The sequence below is a fragment of the Lagenorhynchus albirostris genome, chromosome 16 (genome assembly GCF_949774975.1).
Source record: "Lagenorhynchus albirostris chromosome 16, mLagAlb1.1, whole genome shotgun sequence".
NCBI lineage: Eukaryota > Metazoa > Chordata > Mammalia > Artiodactyla > Delphinidae > Lagenorhynchus > Lagenorhynchus albirostris.
This window is the reverse complement of record NC_083110.1, coordinates 46,590,885-46,616,840: the sequence shown is the minus strand read 5'-3', so window position 1 is coordinate 46,616,840 and position 25,956 is coordinate 46,590,885. Positions and strand designations below refer to the sequence as shown.

The window sequence follows — 25,956 nt, the reverse complement described above, 5'->3', positions numbered from 1 at the left end:
ACTATGGCAAGCCAGTTTATCTAGCATAAGTAGTATTGAATGATGGATGGACTGGAGTGTGGAAGGTGGAACACTGCCCAGTCAGAGGTTCAAGAATATCTAGACAGAATTCTAACGCTGCTTTCAGTTGGTTAAAGAATCATTATAACATCTCTTCAGCTTTTTGCAAAACACCAAAGGGGAAGAAAACACTGTTAGGGAGTCGACCTCTTTGTCTCCTTTCCTTTACTGTCCCTTTTTCTGATCTCTCGTTTACCTGGGAATTCAGAAAATATAAAGAAATGGGTGTGGGGCATGTCTCTGGCTCTAAGCCTCATATGGGCATTCAGAGCTCTCAGAATGGTTCTGGCATTTAAACTTAATAAGCAGCAGGCTAGAAAGGAGAAAGGTTTGTGGAACTCTACCAGGTATACTATTCTGAAGTTGAATGGGACTTTGAGCACTGCTAACTTAGTATACTTGATTTGTTTCCTGCACTTCTCTAACTCAAGTTACATGCAGACTTTGCTTTTTTTTTTCCTTACCCCTTTGTTTTGTTTTTCTGTTTCCAGAAACACTGGCAATAAACAGGTGGGGAGGGCAAATTTAACAGTAGCTTGCTAGTACGCTACTGTTGGGTCTCTCTAAGATGAAACAAGGTCTAGTAGACATTTCATCCCTAAACATCTAAAATTAGCAAGTTTTGCCCTTGCCTTTGCCTTTGGAAGCCATGCACTCAGTCTCTATACAGGATATTCCATTTCTTTTGCTCAGTAGAACTCCCTCAATTTTAGGAGCATTTCCACGAGTTGCACATAGTAAATATTTTTTTAAAAACATGTTATGCTCAAAGGAATTAAATATTGCATGAAGAATAGCAGCTCTGATGTTATGATAGTCCTCAAGGGTTACAAAAAGGTTGTATTTTGCAAAGAAATGATAAGACATGCAAAGGATTGACCTCTAAAATCTCAAATCTGGTTCAGCATCTCACTTTCACCCGTTGAACTAATTTCTTTCTTCTGTGCAAAAGTCACTCGGCAATCTAAGTAAGGAAGTTTTCCCAAAACAAATAATGAATGGAGATGAAAGGTAGGTTAAACCTCTACCTTAAAAAAAATCAATAGCTCTATGAAGACTTGCATTTTCACAAGACATTTGAGTCTTCAGAACTCCATGAGAGCAAGAACTGTAAGCTCAATAAATGGCTGTTATTAGACAGAATGGGAACGACAGCCAATATTAATGATGGTCTTCAGTGAACTGAGAAATATCCAGATAGTCATTTTCATGGATTGACCAATATTTTAAACTTATTTGTCTGGGGGGGGGGTCACAAGGATGGAATCTTACAGGTTTTATATAACTATCATTAATGGTTTATAGAATACTAATCAGTAAGACTCACTCAGAGGAGTGTATTAAAACCGAGAATGAGAGAACTAAGAGTTCAAAAAGACAGAGGTATAGCCTCTTCACAAGTCAGAGAAGATAAACATTCCCAGACAAGATGCCACAGTTGACAACTTGAGAGATGAAGTCCTCATGCAAACACTAAGGAGATATGAAGGAATCTTTGTCCATACAGGGCTTCTGGAAATGACAGAATATCACTTCATAGTATAATGAAAATAACATCTGAGGTATTACAATGGCATGTTTATTGAGCACTTGCTAAGTGCCAGGCATAGAGCTCAGCACTTGCCATGCACTGTCTCATTTAATTCTCAGTGCAACTCCATGGTGTGAGTACCGCTTTTGTCCCTGTATTAAAGGTGAGGAACTTGAGGCTTATAGAGCTTAATAACTTGCCCAAAGTCACAGAGCTAGTAAATAACAGATCTTACATCTAAAGCCAAGTCTGTTGGGTTGCAATGTCCATGTTCTTAAACCTTATGGATACCTAATGGGACTGGTCTCTGGTGGACACATCAGGAACAGACCTGTCATGACAGGACAATAATATAATATGGTCAGTAAAATGGTTTGATTGCACATGTCCTTATCTTTGGACCATTTGCCTTTCTTTCCTCTTTTTCCCTCCCTGGTCACCGTAAATCTATTAGAATGGTGCCTGAAAAGCTTCATTCAATATGTCAGATTGGTGGGGGGGAATCAGTTAATTAAAACATTTGTTAAGCCCCTCCTATGTCCTAGGCATCCTCTTTTTTCAAGAACTGCACATCTGATAAGAGAATACAGAAACTTAAATCCCAATTATAATTCTGTGAGATGAGTACTATGCCAGTGCTATGGACACAAATTTTTGTCCTTAGAAAATAAAACATCTTGAATTCTTCTTGTCCATTTTAGTTTCACTTATGCTACAAGGTTACGAGTTATTCTGGCTAATAGAGAAAAGGGGGTGGGGGAAGTTTCATGCAATCTTAACTTTTAAAATGTTAAGCACAAGCTTAACAAAAAGTATTATTTTCCAAATACTTTCAAGGGCATTTTCCTAGAATCAGGTAAATGAGAGCAAGCAAATGACCTACTTACGGCAAAAAATGCTCCAGGTCATAAAGGATGGGAAGCCAAGTGCATCCTGGAATCCACAGCATCTGGTCTTGTTTTATGCTTCATCTATCAATCTGCTGTTACAGGAATTGAGAATTAATGTTTCAACTACTGTTTCTTCTATTTTGACTGATGAATTCATATCTTTGTTATTCTTACCCAATCTCTCCCAACTCCTCTCCCATTAAAAAAAAAAAATCATATGGAAGGGCATTTACGAAGGGCCCAAACAAATCCTAGGGAGCTTACTCTTTCATTTATGCCTTAAAGCTCTTGCTAATGTAAGGTTACAGTAAGGTTAGACATCTTCCCAAGCAATTCCCTGGTTTGATCCATCCTGACTTTCCACAGATAGTATCACCTGAACAGTCTATTTTCAGTACTGTATTAAAGCTAAACAACAAAATATTGCAGATGTAAAAGAAATATCTAAGTTCTAGAAAATGTTTCTTGGTAGCATAAACTGTAAAAAATGTACAACTGGCAGTAGTGCTTGAGAAAAAGGATTATGAAGCAATGTAAGACTGTTTGTGGATTAGTGCTACCCTGATAATATGAGAAAATTACATATACACTAATTTCTATATATACTCATTTTAAATTATGTACAAAGTTTAAAAGCATAAAAGCATGAAAAGTAGATTTACAACAATATGTTCTTTGAACTTTTCTGTTGAGTCTTTTTAGCTTTTGTGCTTTTTATAGAATGAAGCTATCAATTCATCTTTCCACTCCTTCCAATCTGTTGAAATTTTAATTTTCCATTATTTTTGCCTTGATTCCATCTTACTCTTTCTGCTGGAGCTTCAAGCACCTGATCTTAGCCTTTCTCAGTGCTTTCATGGCTTTAGATACAGCTTCATATTCTTGCTTTTCTTTCCCCACCCATTCTATTATTTAACTTATCAAAATAATACGATTATTTTTTTCCAATGAAATATTTTTAAAAGAACCAAGGTTACCAAGTGACTCTTATACTGGCGAAATTACTGCTACATAATTTTATCTATTTGTTGAAGTTCTGCTCTTTCTAAATCACTGTCAAGTGAATCATTCTCATGCGCAATGAAAAGGGTCAGGTTTACCATGTGTATTTATCCAAGATTTCAGATTTGTTTTTCCTTCCAAAGACATTTTATTCTGAATCTTGTCATGAGGCTTCCTTGCCTTGATTTCTTGATGTATCCCAGCTGGCTTAATGGTTCAGCTAACCAGATAGGCTTTTGGGGCTGGGGCAGAAAAGATTTTTACAAAAATACATCTAAAATTATCACTGACTAGGGCAGAGTTTGTCAAAGTGTGGTCCCAAACTACCTATATCCAAATCATCTCAGATGCTTATTCAAAATGCAAATACCTGGGCCAAAACCTAGAGCAGTTAAATGGGAGCCTTTAATGCTGGGACCTGGGAACCTGCATTTTGCCAAATTGTCCAAGTGAATAGACTCACAGTGAAATTCTACAGCTCCTAATCTAAGGCATCCTTTCCCCTTCAAGGGTCCAGTGCAATAATTGACATTGGCTACAGAGCAAACTTATCACACCTCCACCCAACTAACAAAAACAAAGGAAAATTCACTTCGCTGAGGAGAGAACTGCCATTAACTGCCTTAAGAGGCATTAGTTTAAAAACAAACAAAAACTTTCTACAGTAAATATAACTATTTTTAATATCTTGATTCTGACATCACGGAGGGAAGGCTCAGAAGGTCTACCAAAAAATCTGTTGTAATAATTTCCTGATTAATATTACACATAATGAATTATTTATTGAGCCCCTACTGTGGGCCAAATATGGTGTTTTGTGCTGCCAGGGATTATATAAAGCTATCCTGGGATGAAAAGCATATGTTCACTCAGCTCTATTCTGGAAGAATCTAGCTGATTTAGTGATTGCTGGAAATGAATGTGCATGGTATATGGGAAGGCAGTCATTTGATGTCTTAGGGCCCAGACATAGGAGGCTTCCTAAGGATTTGCTAAATGAAAATTAGGTCCAAAAAGTATAGATGTAGGTACTCAGTTTATAGCCAAACCACTGGAAAAGGAATGAGCAGCAATATTTATTTGGGGGCATGTAGACTCTTTATGGTCAGCCTTGATTACTTTATCCACAATTTCCTTTCCTGTGCAATCATACCACAGATATTAAGCAGATGAATTGAGTCTAGATGCAACCATACTGAGAGCTCCACCTGATTCTAGAGTTCATTTAGGATGTCCCTAGTAGGGTGACCAACTACTCATGGCTTGCCTGAGACATTCCCTGTATTAGCATTTGAAGTCCTATGTCCTAGAAATCCCCTTAATGTCAGACAAACTGGGTAGGTTGGTTATCCTGGCCCTTAGAGAAAAGCAGGTGAGGCTCTTAGTTGACCCAGTTTCACTCAGTGGATGATGGAAATCCATTACCATCTTGAGTTTCTCAGCTCATTTTCCTTACCAGGGTATGATTATCCTCACGAGCCACAAAACCTAAAGTTCTTTCCTTCAATAACCTCTACCTTTTAGCTCTGTCAAGGCATAGTCCCACGAGCATCCCAAGCAATGACTCAAGATTGAGGATAATCACTGGGACCCAGTGGAGAGTCTCTTCTAAGACTGCTGAACACATGGCTTGTGTTTACTTCTAAATATTATCCTGGTCTCATAATCATTCTGAGATGAAAAATCAGACTAGCACTCCCAAACCTAGCTTCATATCAGTTTTTTTAGAATTTATGTTATGGTTGTAGACACACAAAAATAGATAAAAAGGCATGCATGCAAAACAAGAACCACTTACCGTATTAGATTCCATTCTGATTCTTGTCAATAAACCCAATCACAGTTTTTAAACATTCGTGAATTCCTGTCATCCCATCCTTATCCTTTAAAGCCTTAAGATTTTGTCATTTCATGGTCTTACCTCTTTCACCTAGATTTTAAAATTTAACTATCAGTTTACTATTTCAAAGAGAGAATGTAAAGTGTAGGATTTGAATCAGATCTAGGTCCCAATGAAATTTTGCCACTTCTTAGGTGCATGAACTTAAAAAAGTTTATCGCTCTAAGCTTTAAAATTTGCTCATCTATAAGTAATAAATAAAGAGAAAATAATGGCTATTTTAGAGGATTGGGTTTTTTGAGGAATTCAGGTTATGGATGTGAAGCCCAAAGAAGCATATTGCCTGACACCAAGTAGACATTCAGTAAACTGTAGCTATTATCATCACTACAGTTATCACAAGCTTGTAACAAGGGTAGCATTCACTACATTCAACAATCAGGCTGCAGAATTTTAGCCATAAAGGATGATGCCTAAAGCAGAGAGGCACAAACTGCCTTCCCGAGGAGCGTAGTAAGAGGAACTGTCCCATTACTTCATAGTCTCACCACCTCTGTCTGAAGGAAGCGATGCTTCTTATATCTGGGGGGCAATGTCTAATGTCGTCTCGCCCCTGGCAGCCTGTGCTCAGGAGGCGCTGGCTTTCAGATTTGCGCCCTGGGGACCTCTGGTGCCTCATCTCTCATTCTGCAAAGGGAAAGAAAGGGGTAAAAGAAAAAGGGAAGTCACCGAAGTGCAAAATCTGTTACCAGATGCCCTCTTTTGTCCCTACTACCAAGCCTGCCCGGGTAGGCTGCAGAATCGTTCCGCAGAAAGATTTTCAGGCGCCACCCCCAGGTGTTCGTCGGAGCAGACAAGGGAGAGGAGGGTGAGCTCACCCTAAAGACTGAAAGACAGATGGTGAGGGGTGGGGGGTTGGCCATGCGCGTCAGAGATTTGGCTAAACGACAGAACAGCAGCGTGCGGGTTTGCAGCCGGGGTTGGAGGGGCGGGCGAATGGCGTAGGTAAGGATCAAGCAGAAGGGAAGGAAGAACTTCTTTGCGGGGAACACAGAACACACTTTGCACTCTCACGAAGGCTCCCGGGTTTGTCAGTGTTGCGACAGGAGCCCGCGAGCAGGGCACGGACTTTATGTGACAAGCGCCTGCCCCAATTCCATCTCCGAGACTCAGCTAAACTCAGAGGCTCCGCCCAGCAGATAGCAGGTTAGGAATCTGGAGCGTGACCTCGCTCCCGCCGAGTACCCCCGCACCACTTCGAAAACCCGTAAACGCGCCCCTCCAGGCCTTCGGCCGCGGTGGCGCATGCTCCTTGCGAGGGGGCGGGCCGCGACTCCCCCCGGAAGCGTTCTTTCCCAGGCGGCGTTTCCTTCCTGTATGAGGCTGCTAGGGCCTCTTGCGGCCGCTGTTCTGCTGGGGGGGTGAGTAGCGGGTTTCCGCGGGGCTTCGTGGGACGGGCGAAGGGTCCCGCAGAGGTCCTTTAGGAGCTGGCTCGGGTCCGGGAAGCCGAGTGGGAAAGGTCACCCCGCCGTCCTCCCATGCCCCACCTCATTGCCGCCCCTCAGCTTCTCGCAGCCCTTCGTATCCAGCGGATTAACCTCCAAGGGCGTCCCGGGCTCCGCCTTGGCTTTCGGCCCGGCCTAGGCCCTTAGGTCTCCGTTAGCGCTGCCCCCAAGAGTTAGGCCATTTCCAGGGAATCTCTGTAGGCAGCCCGGTCGCTGCGGGGGCTTGAGGTCGTACCGGGCGACCTCAGAACCGGGGTCCTAGGCAAAGGCGGACAGAATGAAGCGGGTCTGATTGTCGCACAGGCACTGCTACCACCTAGTGCAAAAGTGAAGGAGGTTCTTCAAGCCTAGGCACGCTTTCGCAGAGGATGGTGGTGTTAATAATAACCTGTCCTTTATGTGAAGGTTGGCAGGCTTTCATTGTCATAGGCTGTGTTCATAGGGCCTTGATGTCTGCGAAACTGGGACTTCTGGGGTTGAGAAAAACTTTGTAAAACACTGCGGTGAATTAGAGAAATGCTATGGTAGGAATACTCTACTCTTGGTCCTTAACCTGTCAGTAAACTGCTCATTGACGAGGTGGTACGATTTTTAATTTTTCTACCCTGAAATGGAGAACTCTTTAAAATGAAACTATCTGGTATCATATTTGCCTAACAGATAACTCTGAATTACAGTGTTTTGCCATATTTCTTGTACATGGCACCATCTATGTTTATGTGTATATTTGTTGATTCTGATGTTTATACAGAATTGAAATACAGTCCCTGCTGTTGTATGCATGTGCAACTTTTATTATATATTCTGCTGTAATGGTATTTTTACCGTAACGGCCTTACATTGCAGGCATATCTATGTCATATGAATGATAAATGAGCGTATAATAAAGCGTATACAGTTACAACCTACAAGGAGAAGTTTCAGTTTCATTTCAGGATTTTGAAGTCATTTTAAAAGAAGGATAACTGTTTTAGAAGTGGCTATAGGTCCAGAGTACTGTATTGCGGTTAATAATTTAATTATAGTAAAGTATATAGTTAACAGAGGTTTTGCGTCTTGATTTTTTTAATAGATCTAAAAACTGTTCTCTTGATGACTGGGAGGTACTGATAGCAGTCGTAGTTCATGTAGTTCAGTGAACATCCAGTAGGTGGCAGTTTTATCGCTACTCACTCAAACTTTAAATAAATGAGAACATTTTATTCGAATATCACTAGTTTAAGTTAGTAAATCTTTATTTTGCCTGTTGGTTTCTTCTCATCTGTGAGTATTACTCCTGCATAATGATACCACATATAACAACTGCATTTTCAAATTTACTGTGTTGGAATAAAGGCTAGGGAAGACAATTTTTCATTTCCTAGAAGAAGGAGGGTATTGTTAACCCATCTTTAGGAATCCATGCTGATGGAAGAAAGCACAATTTGATTTCTTACATGAAAGATTTTAACCAAGTGGCTTCTTTCTAGCTTCATTTTTTTGTTGGTGGAGTGGTTGGTTGTTCTAGCTTCATTTTTAATAAGATAATAACTGTACTATGCATTCCTTGAGTAAAGTAATTGTGTCTTAGCTATTATTGTATACCCAGTATATAGTAGGCTATCTATATACATGATCAGTAAGTGTTTTATTGTATGAATTGAATTATTTAACATCCCTAGGCCAAAATTTCTTTATCCAAAATGAAGGCTTTCAGTTATTTAGTTGTTAAGTTTAAATTAAATAATGTATTATTGTGACATGAATGTCTCCCAGTAATGCAGAAGGTTGGAATCCTTGACTTTTCTTTTGGAAATCGTCCAAAATTCTGGCAGCAATTCTGTTGGAATGATTGAAGAGAATCTTTAACTGAATAATGCTAGTGAGAATAGAAACAATAATTTTAGAGCTGGAACGACCATAGATATTAGTCTATGAAGTACCTAATTTTCACCTGTTTCTGAGCCATCTGTACAAATTTTGTTTTATTCCTTTTCACATGAATACAAAATATACTTTTTTCCCCCCGAGTAACATAGCACTCAGCACACTCCTATGCTGCGAGAGTATAATGGCATTATTTGAGGCTGAGATTCTCTCTCTCAAAATGTGATAGTCACATCATCCATAAAAAGTTTATTCTACTGGGTGGTCATTGTCTTTGATACAGGTGTGCATGCCTCCTGTAAGCCAAGCTGTGGTTGATGTAACTGCTTAGGCATATGTGTAAAAGTAGACATGTTGCGTCCTTTTTTCTTCTTTATCTTGAGTGAGAGCTGTATAGTTGTGGGTCAAGCATTTTGAAGATTCTGTTGTTTCATATTTAGCTAAGTTGTTGGAAAGAATAAGATGGCTCCAAAAATTTCATGTCACTTGTTAGTTGAGAAAATAGCATGTATACATTTCATCAGGCCTTGGAAGCCTTTAAAAGTAAGTATGAGAGAAAAGTGAGTCTGTTCACAGTTTGAATTTCACTCAAAAATTACCTGGTATACCATCACATTAGTAAAGTATTTCATTGTTGGGCTGCCTTTTTTCAGTTGGATAAGTGTTATAGTCATTATTTTTCTAGGTTCCCTGACATAATTAATTAAAAGCTGATTAAAACAGTAAATGCTTTAAGATGTTTACTGCATTTTTCAAATAGAATTGTTCTCTACTTAAATTATATGAGCTTTTAGAAAAGTTTATTAAAAATTATAATAAATAAACCTCAGTTTCCAAGAGGAGATTAAAATGTGTTTATTTACGTTTTATTTACTTAACATTTAAAAATCCATTTCTCTTTAAATAAAACACTTTTTAAGGTAGGCGATGTTGAATTTGACTAGAAGTTTTTCTTGCTTAGTTTACGCTACCTATCAGTCTCCCGATTTTAATGAATCTAGTTACTACCTAGTGGCATTTCTGTTTGTTTTTCAAGGTTAACAATCAAGATGGTACATGCTGAAGCCTTTTCTCGTCCCTTGAGTCGGAATGAAGTTGTTGGCTTAATTTTCCGTTTGACAATATTTGGTGCAGTAACATACTTTACAATCAAATGGATGGTAGATGCGATTGATCCAACCAGAAAGCAGAAAGTAGAAGCTCAGAAACAGGTATGATTAAAATGTTTGAGGATCATTTTTCTTGTAGCTAGCAGATATTTTCCCATAAAACTAAGGATATAGTGGAATTAGAAAGTAATAAAAAATTCCATAAGACCCATGTGGAAATGTGTTTTTATGTGAAATTTAATTTCATTATTCCTAAAAAAAGTATTTGTTTCTCAAATCCTTTTTGACTGTATAAGCAACTTAGAAGAAAGAATGATGAAGAATAAAAATATTACAGCATTTTGTTATGAATAGCCTAATTAGAATATTTTTGTCAGCTTATAAGTGAAGGAATCTAGGTAAAATTTTTCAGCAGACTAAACAAAAAATTTTTTCTTCAGTAATGGTATACATTGTGCTTTGTGAGACATTTGAAATGTTTCTGTTTTGTAAATAAGTTCATTTGTGTCATATTTTAGATTCTACATAAGTGATATCATATGATATTTGTTTTTCTCTGTCTGACTTATTTTACTTAGTACCATAATCTCTTGGTCCATCCATGTTGCTGCAAATGGCATTACTGCATTCTTTTTATGGCTGAGTAGTATTACATTGTAAATATATACCACATTTTCTTTATCCATTCATCTGTCCATGGACATTTAGGTTGCTTCCATGTCTTGGCTATTGTAAATAGTGCTGCTGTGAACATTGAGGTGCATGTATCTCTTTGAATTATAGTTTTCTCCAGATATATGCCCAGGAGTGGAATTGCTGGATCCTATGGTAACTCTGTTTTTAGTGTTTTACAGAATCTCCATACTGTTCTCCATAGTGGCTGCACCAATTTACTTGCCACCAACAGTGTAGGAGGGTTCCCTTTTCTCCATACCCCCTCCAGCATTCATTATTTGTTGACTTTTTGGGGGACTTCCTTGGCAGTCCAGTAGTTAAGACTTTGCCTTCCAATACAGGGGGTGCAGGTTCAATCCCTGGTCGGGTAGCTAAGATCCCACATGCCTCGCAGCCAAAAAACCAAAACATAAAACAGAAGCAATGTTGTAACAAATTCAATAAAGACTTTAAAATTGGTCCACATCAAAATATATATATATTATTTGTAGACTTTTTTGATGATGGCCATTCTGACTGCTGTGAGATGATACCTCATTGTAATTTTGATTTGCATTTCTCTAATAATTAGTGATGTTAAGTATCTTTTCATGTGCTTATTGGCCATCTGTATGTCTTTGAAGAAATGTCTATTTAGGTCTTCTGTCCATTTTTTGATTGGGTTGTTTGTTTTTTTGTTATTGAGTTGTATGAGCTGTTTGTATATTTTGGAAATTAAGCCCTCGTCGGTAGCATCATTTGCAAATATTTTCTCCCAGTCTGTAGGTTGTCTTTTTATTTTGTTTATGGTTTCCTTTGGTGTGCAAAAGCTTATAAGTTTGATTAGGTCCCATTTGTTTATTTTTGCTTTTCTATTGCCTTGGGAGACTGACCTTAGAAAACATTGCTACGATTTATGTCAGAATGTTTTGCTTATGTTCTCTTCTAGGAGTTTTATGGTGTCATGTCTTATATTTAAGTTTTCAAGCCATTCTGAGTTTATTTTTTGTATGGTGTGAGGGAGTATTTTAACTTCATTGATTTACATGCAGCTGTCCAGCTTTCCCAACACCGCTTGCTGAAGAGACTATCTTTTCTCCATTGTATATCCCATGAAAGACTTTTGAGTAGGTGGATGATATGCACAGCAGTGTTTTAAGGATACCTTACTGTAGCATATAACAGGAATTGGAATCAGGGAGACTAGGAGCAAGATCTGTTGGTTATAGACTGCAGTAATCCTGGCAAAGACCTAGAATAAGGGAGTGGCAAAAGGAGTGGAATGGGTGAAATAGATGAATGCTGGAAGGACTTTGTGATGACAGAGAAAAGAAAAAGGACATCTTATAGATGAATCTGAGATTTGTCTGGACTCCTCAGAGATTCATAGTATCTTTTATAGTTTTAGAATCTGTAGATGGGGCAAATATATGGGAAAATGACATTTGATTTGGGCATATTGAGTTTGTGTTGGTGGTAGGAATCCAGAAAAATGTTCATCCAACTGTTGAAATTGTAGGTCTAAATCTCAGGAAAAAGGTCAGTCTTTGGAGATTCCTTATCAGATGCTCATAAGTAGTTGGACTCATTAGAGCAGTTAGTCTCAGTGAGATGGCGTAGGCCCCAGTGCTATTCCTGTGTAGCTGTGTATCACTTGTGGTTTTTTTCCCAAACTACTCCACTTTCCTCCTTCCACCATTAGGATTTATACATTCAAATATTTGTTGAGAGCTTATGTAATTGTCACTATGATAGATGCTAATGACTGTATTGAGAGTGGTGAGGTCTCTAAAGGGAGAAATTGGTAGTCTAAAGTATTTTTATTTAAAAAAAAAGGTAGAAAATTGATAAAGTATCCAACTTAGGCTGGAAAAAATATTTTTTAAATAAAAAATAAACCCATAGATAGTGAAAGAATGGAAATAATAAAGATAAGATAAATTAGTAGAAAATAGAATATATGAGAGAATGAATAGAAATATAGAAAATGAATATATAATAGAGAAAATCAGTAAAACCAAAAGTTGGTTATTTGAAAAGACTGATAAAATTGACACTTCTGTAAAACCAATCAAGAGAAAAATGAAGCCACCAATTAGTATTACTAGGAATGATAAAAGACATGCAATAGCAGATGCTGCAGACATTAAAAATAAGGACAGTTAATAAGTATATCAATAAATTTGAAAACCTAAATGACACAAACTCTTAGAAAATTGTGAATTACCATAGCTGACTTAAGAATTAGAATACATGAATAGTTCCATAACTATGAAATAAATTAATGTTGGAAAAATATTTCCATAAAGAAAACTCCAGGCTCATAGAGTTCTACTGTCAAATTCTAGCAACATTTAAGAAACAAATTAATAGTAACAATTTTATATAAACTCTTCCAGAGTGTAGAAAATGAGAAACACTTACCAAACCTTTCTATGAGGGTAGCATAACAACAATTCCAAAACTTAAAATGAATATAAAAATCTTAAACAAAATATTTACAAGCTGAATTCAGCAGTGTATAAAAAAGATAATATATTATGGCCAGTTGAATTTATCCCAGGAATTAAAGGCTGGCTTCATTTGAGGGGAAAAAAATACATATATATTAATTTTAAAATGCATATATATTAATATTCTATATTAACAGATTTGAGGATGAAACTATGATCATATCAATGCAGCAAAGGCCTTTGTTGAAATTAAACACTTATTCTTGATTTTTAGAAATGCTCTTAGAAAATAGGAATAAAAGATAATGTCTTTAGCATGATAGAATGAATTTACTACAGGAAACATAGTTCATGGTAAAAAATTGAAAGCATTTTCTTTATGATTAGGAGCAAGTCAAGGAAGCCTGTTGTCATCACTTCTATTTAACATTTTTACTGATTATTAGCTAATGCATAAGTCAAGAATAAAGATAAGAGGTAGCAGTATTGGAAAAAAATAAACAGTTATTACTCACAGGTAATATAATTTACATAGAAAGCCAAAGAAAGCCTACAGATAAACTATCAGGATTAATAAGAGTTTAAGGGCTGCTGGATACAAAATCAGTACACAAAAGTCAGCTGTATTTCTGGATACCCACCACAGTTGGAAAATGCAGTTTTTAAAAGATACTATTTATAGTAGCATCAAAAATATTCAGTAACTGACAAACACAAGTTATACAACACATTTATAGAGAAAATTATAAAACTATTGAAGGCTTAAGTTCAATTCAGTGCCAATTAAAAAATACCCAAAGACTTTTTTTGTTTGTTGTATTTTTCTTCTAAAATTTATATTGAGGAATAAAAGTTTAGTAATAGGTAAGACACTCCTGAAAAACGAGACATGTGTGTTGGGGGAGGAAAAATTTGCCTTGTTTATATCAAGACTTACGATAAAGCTATAGTTATTAAAACAATGTGTGGGCTTCCCTGGTGATGCAGTGGTTAAGAATCCGCCTGCCAATGCAGGGGACACAGGTTCGAGCCCTGGGCTGGGAAGATTCCACATGCCGCGGAGCAACTAAGCCCATGAGCCTCAACTACCGAGCCTGCGCTCTGGAGCCCGCAAGCCAAAACTACTGAAGCCCGTGAGCTTAGAGGCTGTGCTCTGCTATAAGAGAAGCCACTGCAATGAGAAGCCCGCGCACCGCGACGAAGGTAGCCCCCATTCGTCGCAACTGGAGAAAGCCCGCGTGCAGCAACGAACACCCAACACAGCCAAAAATAAATAAATTAAAAATAAAAATAAATAAATTAAAAAACAAAACAATGTGCTGTTGGCACAGGGGTGGATTGGCAAATATACCAGAATAGACTCCAGAAACGGTCCTACCTGTAATATGGAAACGATGTGTGACATAACTGGCTTTGCTTTGTAGATTATTGGAGAACGGATGGACTTTTCAGTAAACAATACTTAGACCATTGGCTCTATATGGGAGGGAATAAAATTTGATTTCTGCTTGATTCCGTGCACAATAATCTCTTCCTGGGATTAAAAACTTAAATTTATTCATATAACAGATATTCATTGAGCACCTACTCTGTGGTTCTTTATACCTCATCTGCATGTTCTAAAGATATTCTTTTTAACCTATCCAATTTTAATAAAAGCACTTTTAAAAAAAACAAGTGGCCAGAGGAGGAGGAATAAAACCAGAATAATGTAAGTTGTTGGTACCAGTCTTTCCCACCCCAGCTTACCTTGAAGTATAAAAAATACTGCAGATTGTAACAGTGGTTCACTGTGGCAGTTATTTTCAAATAGAAGGATGTTACATTTTGAAACATCAGAATTTGGAGAAGTTGGTGGGGTGTTAAATATAATTTTTAAAAGCCCCTTCTTAAATTCTTTCCCACTATCTGGAAAATCACTGTGTGTGTGAAGTCACCAAAGCCTAGGGAAAAGAAGTTTGCAAAAGAGAATTGGTTGTAAATGTTGTATTATGAAATGATCCAGGAGAAGATGTCATGAGGAATGTGAACGAAGAAAGCAATCAGATTTATTGAAATCATTAAAGAGAGCAATTTCCGTTCAGTGGGGACAGCAAGTGTAATTTGAAGTAAAAGAACATAGTCGTTGCAGAGTTTGCTGAGGGAAGGGTAAAGAAGAAAGGGGAAAAGACTAGCGGAGCAGGTGGAGAGTTGCTGCCAAAGAGGAGGGAGGTAGGTCCTAGAAGAACCAGGAGGGATTGGGATCGGTAGTTACAGGAACATTTTAAGGTAGAGTTAACTGTTTTATTCTCGACAAAGGGGAGAGGTTATAACTAAATGTGCTTGGGAGTGGAGGAGGTTTGGGACCTGCTGAGGTAAATATGTGATGAGTATATAACGAGATAAATCACAGTAGGTTATGGAACATTAGGGCATAATTGAAGAAAGCATGAGTTTATTAGGAACTCAATTGTTTTGTTTTTATGAACTTCTTGAGCATTTCTCAGCAGGTTGGGAGCAGATAAATTGAATGGTGGTGCTGAACCTGCATTGAAGATAGGGCTAACTGGTATAACAATAAGTGTAAGGAATCGTATGTTTCTAAGGAAGACATTCTGTGGTACAGGCCATTTAGGAAGTCAGATGGGGGATAATTTAGTTGGTGTATAGAAAGGAATTAAGGAATTAGAGTGCGTATTGAGGGCAAAGATCAGGTGTGAATGTGGGAGAGGAGGAAGGTATGACTCCTGTGGTCACAGAGGAAGAACACTGACTATAAAAGCTTAGATAACGTTTCGAGATTACCAGATAATCCATGGGGCTGATGTGAGCTTAAAGGCAGTGCAGTTTTGAGATGAAAGGTGAAGGATGACATAGGTGCATTCAAATCAGGAAGAGTAACCTAGAAGTAGTCTTACGTTTGGATTAAACAGGGTATTTGTAAATAATTTCTAGTCTAAAGCCAGGAATACTTCCAGCCTTACTAAATGTGGCATATTTAATTGGTAATGAGAGAGGAGATGGTTTCAGCAGAGTGTTAAAGAGGGACAAGGGTTTTCTGGGCACGTGCCACTGTTGGATCATATTGAGATATAGCACAAGAGTTTTGATAGGTATGTCTGTAATAAAAGGATGGGTTGGATTAATTGAGATGTTAGAAGACAGGGAATCTCTATGTGTACTATTAAAGAGCTTTCAAGTACAGGATGAATAACTTAATGCTTGACCTCTCCTGGGCATTTGTATATACAGTATTTTGTTTAGCATATTAATTAGACTATATAATATTCCTGAGATTGTAGTTTAGTTGTCAAAGGCCTGGAAAGATTCACTACTGAGAATTCATACACATGAAGGTCATATATTGTGACCTTAGTCGTTAACTTAGGGAGTCATTAATAGTCATTAACTTAGGGAGTCATTAATAGTCTCCCTATTTTTAGTCCTATCATTGATATTGTAATATCATTGATATTGCAATATCATTGATATTGTAAGATTCAAAACTTCATTTCAGTTATTTTGATATAAGTAATAGATGAAATTGTGAAGGGCTGATACACTGAAATCTTAAACTGGAACTCTCAACTGCCAGGTGTTTTTAAGAGCAGCCATCATAGAATGCCAGTTACCATTTAGAAGAGCTAACATTTGTTGACACCAGGAAGCCATTGTGAACTGCATTACCAATCAAGTGGCCCTAAAACCATGGTTTACTGGAGCTGAATCTTAGAAGACTGAGCTGAAGTAAATAAGGAAATTCAGATGGGAAATCAGTAAGGAATAAGCAGTTAGTGTTGCCTGAGTGGCCAAGGGGATAGATAGAAGTGATGAGGAAAGAAAAGCAACAAGAGGGAAATTCGAGATAAAACTCAGTGCATTATAGTGTTTTATACAGTAACATAGCAGAAGAGTATTATAGTAGAAAGCCATCTTATCCAGCAACTTTTGGGTTATACGATAAAGTCAGAAGATATAAGTGCACTAACGCTAAAAGAGAAGATAATTGTCTCCGCATGTCTAGAAAAGGGTGCTTGTTAATATTTTAATGTAAGTTTGTGGTAAAGGCTTATACCTAATGTATAAAGATAATTCTTCAAATTCTTTGCTATTTCCTACTTAAATGTATTTTTTAAAGCTTTATATCAATTTCCTCTATCTACACTTAAAATTGGAATACTTCAGCTATGACCTCAGTAAAAGTTTTTTGAAATAAGTTGAATTAGTTCATCTTTGTTTTTTCACTCTTGTTGTGCTATCTCTAACTTTCTAAAATTATTCTTCCAGAAGAACAACCAATTTTATGAATCTTTTAGAACCTTTATGAAATGAGTGTTTCTATTCTACTGCTCCTTTACTCCATTTCCTCCTTCCTCATTCTAGGCAGAAATATTAGTTCACTATTTCCTATTTCCCCACTTCTTTACTTTTTAAATTATACTTTACATGGAGAAAAAGTGAAATAGAGTGTAAGGATAAAAAATACTATGAAACAGTTGAAAAGATGGGTATAAAGTAAAAAGTAAGTTTCCCTCCTACCTCTGATTCCTCACCCACAGTTCACCGTTTTCCCTCCTCAGAGTGGGAGAGACCCACTTTAAAAACCAAGCAAATGTGGGTGACTAGAAAGTATAATTGTCATTAAGCTGTAAACAGTAAAGCATTGCATGAGCATAAGCCATTTTTCAAGTAGTCCAATCATAATTTTGTTTTTCTAGGTAAAACATTTTAGAAATAAGGGCTCAGTTAAATGTGTCAAAGCTAGACAATTGGATAACTTGTTCCTGGAACACAGTTTGGTACTGGTATGATGTGTTTTGGGGTGCTTTCTTTTCATTTACTTGTGTGTTAAGCATGTTCTGCTCTTCCAAATGAGAAATGTTAGTGTTTTAACAGAACATGAGCTTTGAAATTAGATCAGAGTTTGAGCTCTGGTAATGCTAATTCATAGCTGTGTAATCTTGCCAGTTCTTTACATTTCTCTGACCCTTGAGTTCTCCATCTGAAAAATGAGAATAATAATAGCTACTTCTCAGGATGGTTTCAAGGGTTGATTGTAAACTGTATCCAGCACAGTGCCGGGAATGTGGTAGGTGCTCAATAAACGTTAATTTTTTTTCTCTTTCCTATCAATGTTATTAATGCAACCTGAAGACATTGTTAAATGGAACTCCTGTTGTGGAGAAAAGATTCTAGGTAAACTCAACTATAGCGTTTTCTGTCTCTATAAAGTAAACAACATAGTTCATAATTTTTATTTAGGAAATTCCAAATATAAATAAAGGTAGCAAGAGGCAATTGTGGCCTAGAGTAAAATTTTAAGGGCAAGTAGCTAATAGAGAGAAAAGCATGGTTTCTCAAATACTGACATTTTGGACCAGATGATGGGGGTGGGGAGGCAGAATATCCTTTCCTTCTTGATTGTTTAGCAGCATCCCTGTCTCTGCTGACTAGATACCAGTAGCACTGCCCCACCCACCCAAGTTGTGACAACCAAAAGTATTTTCAGGCATTGCCAAATGTCCCCTAGGGGGCCAGAATCACCCCTGGTTGAGAACCACTGTATTAGAGCATGGCCTAAAAAGAACACATGTGGGATGGCTTCACATTTATAGAAGAACAAAGGAAAAGAAGAGAAATTAATGCTATTATAGGTACAGAAAACAGGATACTGTTCATAGCTGACACATTTAAAGTCAGTGAAAGAGAAGATATTTGTAAGAAAGAGATAAAAGAATTTGGAAAGGCTGCTTTATCCATTGATTCAGAGGCGTGGCTAAATAGGAAAAATGATGTGGTTCATAGCACTTTTTTAAAAAAAAAGTGTGGTATTACTAGGATATGATCAACACACATCCTGATCCTCTAACCAGTCTATAACTATAATGCTGTATGATGTTATTTTTTTAAGAGTAGCAATACCCCTGACAAATAGCAAGATTATATATAATCAAAAGTATTCTAGGAAAATGTAACAACAAAAATTTAGGTAAATATGATTTACCAGAGTACCTTCATTTCTAAAACTGTTCACTTAATTGAAATTTGGATATATTATGTCTAGATTTTTAAAGACTCTTTAGTTGCTACAAACTCCAGTCATGTAACTGAGGGAACCAAGGTAATATATATGATGGTTAGAGTATAGGCTCTAGAGTTGGGACTGCCTGGATTCGTATGTTGCCTCTTCCATTTGCTAATTTTTAACCTAAGACAAATAACAGTCTGAGCTACGCTTCAGTTTCTTTTTCTGTGTTGGGGAGAAATTGTACCTACTTCATAAGATCTCTCTGAGGATTCAATGAGTTAATCCATCTACAGTATTTTGGCGTAATATTTGGCACACTCAGTAAATGTTTTACTGTTAACATTATTTTTATTTTAGTTGAAAGCTGTGTTGCTTTGCTAGAGCTTATAGCTTTAAGGCTAGTTTTGCCCAGCTCTAAAAATATATGCAAGTATACTTCTAATTGAAAATTATTTTTATTATCTCTGGTTGTGTAGCCCCAAGAATTGACTTTAAAAAGGATAGTATCTCAGAACAATTTGAAATGTTAGGTTGAACACCTGTTGTAGATATATGGGTAATTTGAGGAAAGTTGGGCACCAGTTTTCAGATACTCTGTCAATTGAAGGAAAGAAACTCCAGTTGTCCATTTCTTGATAGCCTTAACTCCTCGATCTTTCATCTTGAGGCTTCATTTTCACCTGTCATGATAATCCTGCTAGGAAAGAAATCAAGTTGGACCTTAGAATCTCATTGGAGCAATGAGAGGCCATGTATATATCTCTTCAATCATGTACCCTATTTTCTCATTTCCCAAAAGCTGGTTTAAACTGCCCTGGTTTCTGTAGAGTAGACCTTCAAATCTGTTTTTACTTAAGGACCTAAGAATGGGGAAGGATGAAACAAGTGGCATAGAATATCTCTGGAAAATCTTGTATGTCTGTTCATTGCTCTTTAGACTTTGCTACATGTTATGGAGTGCCAGTGTCTAAATATCAAACTAAAGGAGGTTGCTTGTTTTTCCTTTCTAGGCAGAAAAATTAATGAAGCAAATCGGTGTGAAAAATGTGAAGCTTTCAGAATATGAAATGAGTATTGCTGCTCATCTAGTAGACCCTCTTAACATGCATGTAGGTATCTTTAATCTTATTTAATATTTTTTTTTGTCTAGCATTTTGTATCAAGAGTCCCAAAGACCATGACCAGGTTTGATGATTCTCTAGGAGGAATCACAGGATTCAGTGTAGTCATACTCCTGGATATAATTTATTACAACAAAAGGATACAAGGCAAAATTAGCAAAGAAGGAGGGGCGTGGAATAAAGTCTGGAGGAAGTCAGGCACCAGCTTCCAAGAGTCTTCTAGTGAAGTCACACAGGGTGCACTTAATTCTTTCAGCAACAGGTTATGAGAACACCTATCAAATGCTATCTACCAAAGAAGCTCATTAGAGACTTAGGGCCCAGGGTTTTAATTGGGACTGGTCACATAGACTGCATCTTCCTAACATGTGTCAAAATTCTAGACTCCCATAAGCAAAACATGTATCCACCATAAACCATATTGTTTGCACAAACGGTTTAGGCACAGTGAGCTGTTCTCATCAGGAAAATGGAGGAGACTCTCCCCAAATCTAAGTATCTCCCATACTCCAGCGAGGGGCTAGCCTTGCAAGCAGGACTTTCCAAGGATAATCGTCTCGGGCCTGCTGTGTTAACTTTTTTTGTGCACATTTGTTTAGTTAAACCTGTACTTTTATATATTCACCTTTGTGGCATATAAAATTACTGCTTTAAGTCATGTGGATATTTGACTTGGAGTTCAAATCTAGATGTTTTTATAAGGTATGATAGACAACATAAGATTCTGAATCCCAGTTTTTCCATTTATGGCCTTGGTAAATTATTTTCTCTTTGAGTTTCAGTTCCCTCATGTATAATCCAGGGACAATGTAATACCTGCTCTACCTACTTCTAAAGGATTATTTTGAGCATCAGATTAATGTAATTTATAAACTCTAAAATCCTCTGTGAATATTCTGTAACAATAGGTGTAAATAAGTAGAGTGAAATACAATATCCTTATCTCCAAATCTAGGAAATAAAAATCTACAATGTCTATTAATATCTGTGTGCACAGAGACATACATGCCTTTCCAGAATTAATCCTCTGTTTGAAATGAACTCAGTTCTTTGTTATAGCTACAAGTGAAAGTCAGTGATGATTTTTTCAGATCTGGCTGCGCTTTTTCACTTTTTTTTTATGGTGGAAAATAAATGTGTTGTAAATATTGCTTCCGAACAGCCCCACCTCCAGCCCCTTTACTCTTCCAAGTTAAAGCTAGGTTGTTTTTGTTTGTTTTTCAGGTCTTTTTCAGTTAGTTTATCCAGTGCCCACGCCCCAAAAAATTTTTTTAAGCTGAGTCAGAAGGCTTTAAAATACACAAGCTGTTATCAGTTTTGAAAAAATGTATCCCCGTTTACTCTCTATAAAGATATAAGACAAGTTTTGACACAGTTTACTTTTAATTAGTAAAATTCAGAAGCCCAGTTTGGTGAGTATAAGCCTTATTTCTAAATTCATTCTTACTATGTTTGACAGCATCGTCTGTGAATTAGGCCACTCAGCTAGTGCTGAACTGTCTGTCAGAGCTGGCTCTCATTCTTCTTGGCAGAGTATTTCCTCATCTTAATGGAGCGAGGTCAGCTTATTAGATCCTAAAACTCAGAGTTTTGAGTGTTGGACCTAGGGCCTTTTTTTTTTTTTTTTTGGAATAGGTAGTTGACTATTAAATTTCAGCTCATGGTAGTTTAATAATTTCAGTATTGCTTAAAAGTACTTATATTAATATATCATTTTAAACTTTTATTATTTAGGTATAATTAAGGCTTACCATTTGGGGGGATTCTTTTTTACTTCGGTGAACATACATTAGCTGTAAAACTTCATGCTGACTTTAACTTTTACCAGGTTACTTGGAGTGATATAGCAGGTTTGGATGATGTCATTACGGATCTGAAAGACACAGTCATCTTACCTATCAAAAAGAAGCATTTGTTTGAAAATTCCAGGCTTTTGCAGCCTCCAAAAGGTATGGTAAAACTTTATATTTGCTAAAGCATTAAAAATCTGGAACACATGGAAACTTTCTGCCATTATAGAACTGGTGTTTTTGAAGTTGGGTTTTCAAGAGACTGCTGAGATCCAGTGAACTGTTTTATAAATAATGATTTTTAAATAATTGCTTATTCTTCAGCTTCCAAATTTAGGTAAAGTTTTTCCCCATAGTTACATGTCAAAATAATCCCTTTATTTCAAATTCATTTTTATTACTTACAAGAAAATGAAATTAGGGAAATAGAGGATAAAAAAAGATTCAAAGTAACAGTATGGGTTTTTGTCTTCAAGATAAGACTTCTGGTTGTTTCATGATTCTAGTGATTTTTTTTCCTCTTGGTAATTTTATTTTAGATTGCAGTGGTAGTTTTTTGTTTGGTTTTGTTTTTAAGGAAATAGTGAACTACAGATGAACTAGAAATTAAATACTACTTATTTTTAAGGGAAACATTTTCTTATTCCTAGTTAGTGATTACTTCAAAAGCCTTGGAACTCAAGAATTGAAAGTATTTATAACTACATCCTTAAATATAATACTTTTATTATTGGCCATTCATATATTGATCATGTTTAAGACTTGTTAAAGGCGATTCAAATGTAGCTTACGTGATAATTGACAGTGAGATCTGTAGAAGTGTGTTGCCATGGCTTTCAAATACAAACGCTGTAGCGTAGCTTATTTAGTAGAAGCTTCTGGTAGAAGCTTCTCTTTATTGTATTGCCATGTAGTAGAAACTTCTCTTTATTGTATTGCCAAAACTAGAGAGGTTGCTAGTCAAGACTGAAATCAAATTATTAGACAAGTGCATTTCTCAGAAAAGGATCTTTAGAAATATCAAAATAACATTATAAGTTGTAGTTTATAATCTTACTAATTTTGCAGCTATATCAAAAAGTGCATTAATTTATATTTCAAAGATAATTGAAGCCAATAACTGTACATTTTTATGAAGTAGAAAATTTTTGTTTCTAGTAAATAGAGGCTGACAGTTACCACCAAAAATGGCATTCTCTTTTTGTTAACTAAAACAACAAATCTGTTTTTTATGTATTTTACTTTCTGAAACAACAAAGCTACTTTTTTTCTAACAAGAAGCATTTACTCTATTGTGATTTAAAAAGAAATTTTTTTCCCCCAAAGAAAATTTCAAATGATTTATCTGAGCCCAGATCAAGAGTAAGGCAAATGTTGGATTACTAAGTTCTTCAGTACCCTCTTGCAGGTTGTTTATAGTGTGAACAAGAAAGAACTTTTGTCAATTTTTATGTCTCATTTTCACAATGTTAATGAATTTAGGAAATTTTTTTATGCTGTTAGAGAAAGCTTTTATCATCAGTGATGGCTTAGGCCAGGTAACTGGGTGACTTCACCAGTTGGACTTGGTTTAAAGCCCCAATTAGCATAGCAGATACCAAATTATGAGGGAGTACTTTAACAGCCTTATGTAAATCTGCTTTTTATTTAAAAGCATTATCTAAAACTGAAGGTGGTTCCTATGTGTATTTAAATTTTTTTTTAAGTTACATGAGTATTTCCTTATTATGTGATCTAAAAGTTTTACTATTTGAGCTTTTTCAGCTTTGCATTTTTGGAAAATTTTTTACCAAGAACAAAAATTTGAAAAATCATTGATTTACTTTTTGACCCCCAACATAAATTGGATATTGGTGTACAGAAGCAGAGTATACAATCAGTTGCGTACCATACTTGTTCCATTTGGGAACTGGAAATAGGTTACGTAGCTTAGACTCATTGCTTTATTGCCAGTTTTATGTTTTCCTTAGTTCATTGCTGTCTAAGCTGAAATTGATCACTGCCTCACAGACTATAGAAAGTTAATTTGAGAATGATTTGTTATGTCATGAATGTATGACACATGATAATCATACTTAGTAACGTATAAAGATATGGTGTCACTTATTGGTTACAAGAACATGCCATAAAATACTGATGGTTGCATTAAAAAGTGTAACCCTTTCTTCCCCCCAAACATTTAAAAATTTACGATAGTTAAAATTCCATTTGAGGGACTTCCCTGGTGGTCCAGTGGTTAAGACCCCATGCTCCCAATGCAGGGGGCCTGGGTTCGAACCCTGATCAGGGAACTAGATCCCGCCTGCCACAACTAAGAGCCCCGGCACAGCCAAATAAATATTTAAAAAAAAAAAAATTAAAAAAAAATCCATTTGAATGCTGTATGGTCCTTCTATAAAATCTGAATTCAGTAATCATTATTTTGGCACGTAACTTTTATGCTTGTGAATGTCATCATACTCCATGTTTTGATGCATTCTTTAAAATGTAGATAAGAAATATATGTTTTGAAAGATGGACTTTCTGAGGTCATAAAGGCGTATAACTTCCCCCCCCTCCCCCCAGTACTCTGTATTTAAGTAGTTTTACAGATATTTATTTTTCCACCATTTGGACAAATTTTTTATTAAACCTTGAAAGTAAATAAACTAGTCCGAAAAAGGAAGAAAGAAAAGTTGGTCACTAATAAGATAATATATTTTTCACTAATGAGGATTATCTCAAATTTGGATTTGTTTGTCCCAATACTTCTTTTCTTCCTCATCCTAAATCTTTATTTGCATGCAGTACTTAGGAAGTGAAGCCTTTGTCCAAAACATCCATCTTAAAGAGGGGTTTGAATTTTTAAGTCTCTACAAAGTACAAAATAATAAACACATTTTTAATTCTGTTGAAAATGGTTGTAAAATATCAGACTAAGTTCTAAAAACTAGTTAAAATGTTATAAAACTAATAATTAAAGCTAAATGCCTCACATTCATTTGCAGAACCACTCGTTTATCTTCATAAATATTAACATGGTGGACTCCACTTCAACAAAGGATATAGAAAACGTGCCATTTTCAAATAATATTATTGCTGTACTCACTGATAAAGTATCAGATGGGACAACATGAATCTTAGTGAAGCTTAAGATACATACAGAAATGGGGATTAAACAGTTGAATAAATAATTTTAAAGCTAACATTCATGTAATTACCACCCAGGTCAAGAAGTGAGCATTGATTGTTCCTCATGTGAACCTTATCTGTCACAGCTCCATCCTCCAGAAGATTATGAAATCCAAAAGTTTTCATTGCATGTTAAATTTTTAGGCATTAGTAAATAACTGCTCAATTAATAATACTAATTATAATCCCTGAAATAATTAGAAAAACTTAATCCTACTAGGAGGTACCAAAACTAAACTATTAGGAATAAAATATTCAAACTGATAAATGAATACTTTGAAACAAATCTGACAGTCTGAGAGTATTCCATGTGTTTATGAAGTGATGGTGTAGCTGCAAAGTCAACAAAATATGAAGACTTTTGCATCATTAGTTCTAAAAACCTGAGATTCAAGTAATACATATTAAAAGTTTGCTAGTAGACCTGCGTTCCATATTAAATTATATGATCAAAATAATAAATGTAATAATTCCATATGTTATCCCATATGTTTTCAGCTTCACTTGAATTCGATGGCATTAGACTATATTCTGTATTGTTCACATGAGCCATCTAAAAGTATCAGTAGAAGGTTCAAATTTAACTGACTTAACTGAACTTTTAGTACCTAAATGAACGTAATTAAAAAATGCAAGGACTCCTTGACAAAATTAACATATACTGGCAGTGCTTATGGATTAAAATTTTTAAATCAGCTTTAGAAGGGTTTAATTTAAAATGATTAAACATGAGTTAGTTGAATCTTGAAGAATTATTAAGACCACTAGAAATATCTGTGTGTGCTTGAGGAGGAGTTTGAACATTATTTTGAAATGTTTGGCACGAAAAAAATTTGGTAGGTTATAGAACCAAGCTCAAGTTTCTCATTTTTAAAAAAATGTAAGTTTGGCGGGGGGAGGTTTATATAAAGTACTTACTTTTCTTCCCTCATATTTTGTTTTTTATTTTTATTACAT

The 25,956-nt window shown here is 36.2% G+C and overlaps 1 protein-coding gene and 1 long non-coding RNA gene across 2 annotated transcripts in view; one reads left to right on the top strand and one right to left on the bottom strand.

Moving 5' to 3' along the window:
- Nucleotides 1-6,608, bottom strand: part of LOC132507599 (uncharacterized) — a 34,108-nt gene extending 27,500 nt beyond the window's left edge. Inside the window, exons 1-3 of the long non-coding RNA XR_009536227.1 lie at nt 6,385-6,608; nt 5,875-6,010; nt 2,479-2,573 (exon numbers count right to left, since the gene is read on the bottom strand). This is a non-coding gene — a long non-coding RNA (uncharacterized LOC132507599). The remainder of the gene's footprint in view (nt 1-2,478; nt 2,574-5,874; nt 6,011-6,384) is intronic.
- Nucleotides 6,609-6,661: 53 nt separating this feature from the next.
- Nucleotides 6,662-25,956, top strand: part of ATAD1 (ATPase family AAA domain containing 1) — a 55,041-nt gene continuing 35,746 nt past the window's right edge. The window contains exons 1-4 of the mRNA XM_060127140.1: nt 6,662-6,744; nt 9,731-9,905; nt 19,928-20,026; nt 21,867-21,987. Of these exons, the coding sequence (XP_059983123.1) occupies nt 6,701-6,744; nt 9,731-9,905; nt 19,928-20,026; nt 21,867-21,987 (439 nt within the window). The 5' untranslated portion in view covers nt 6,662-6,700. The remainder of the gene's footprint in view (nt 6,745-9,730; nt 9,906-19,927; nt 20,027-21,866; nt 21,988-25,956) is intronic.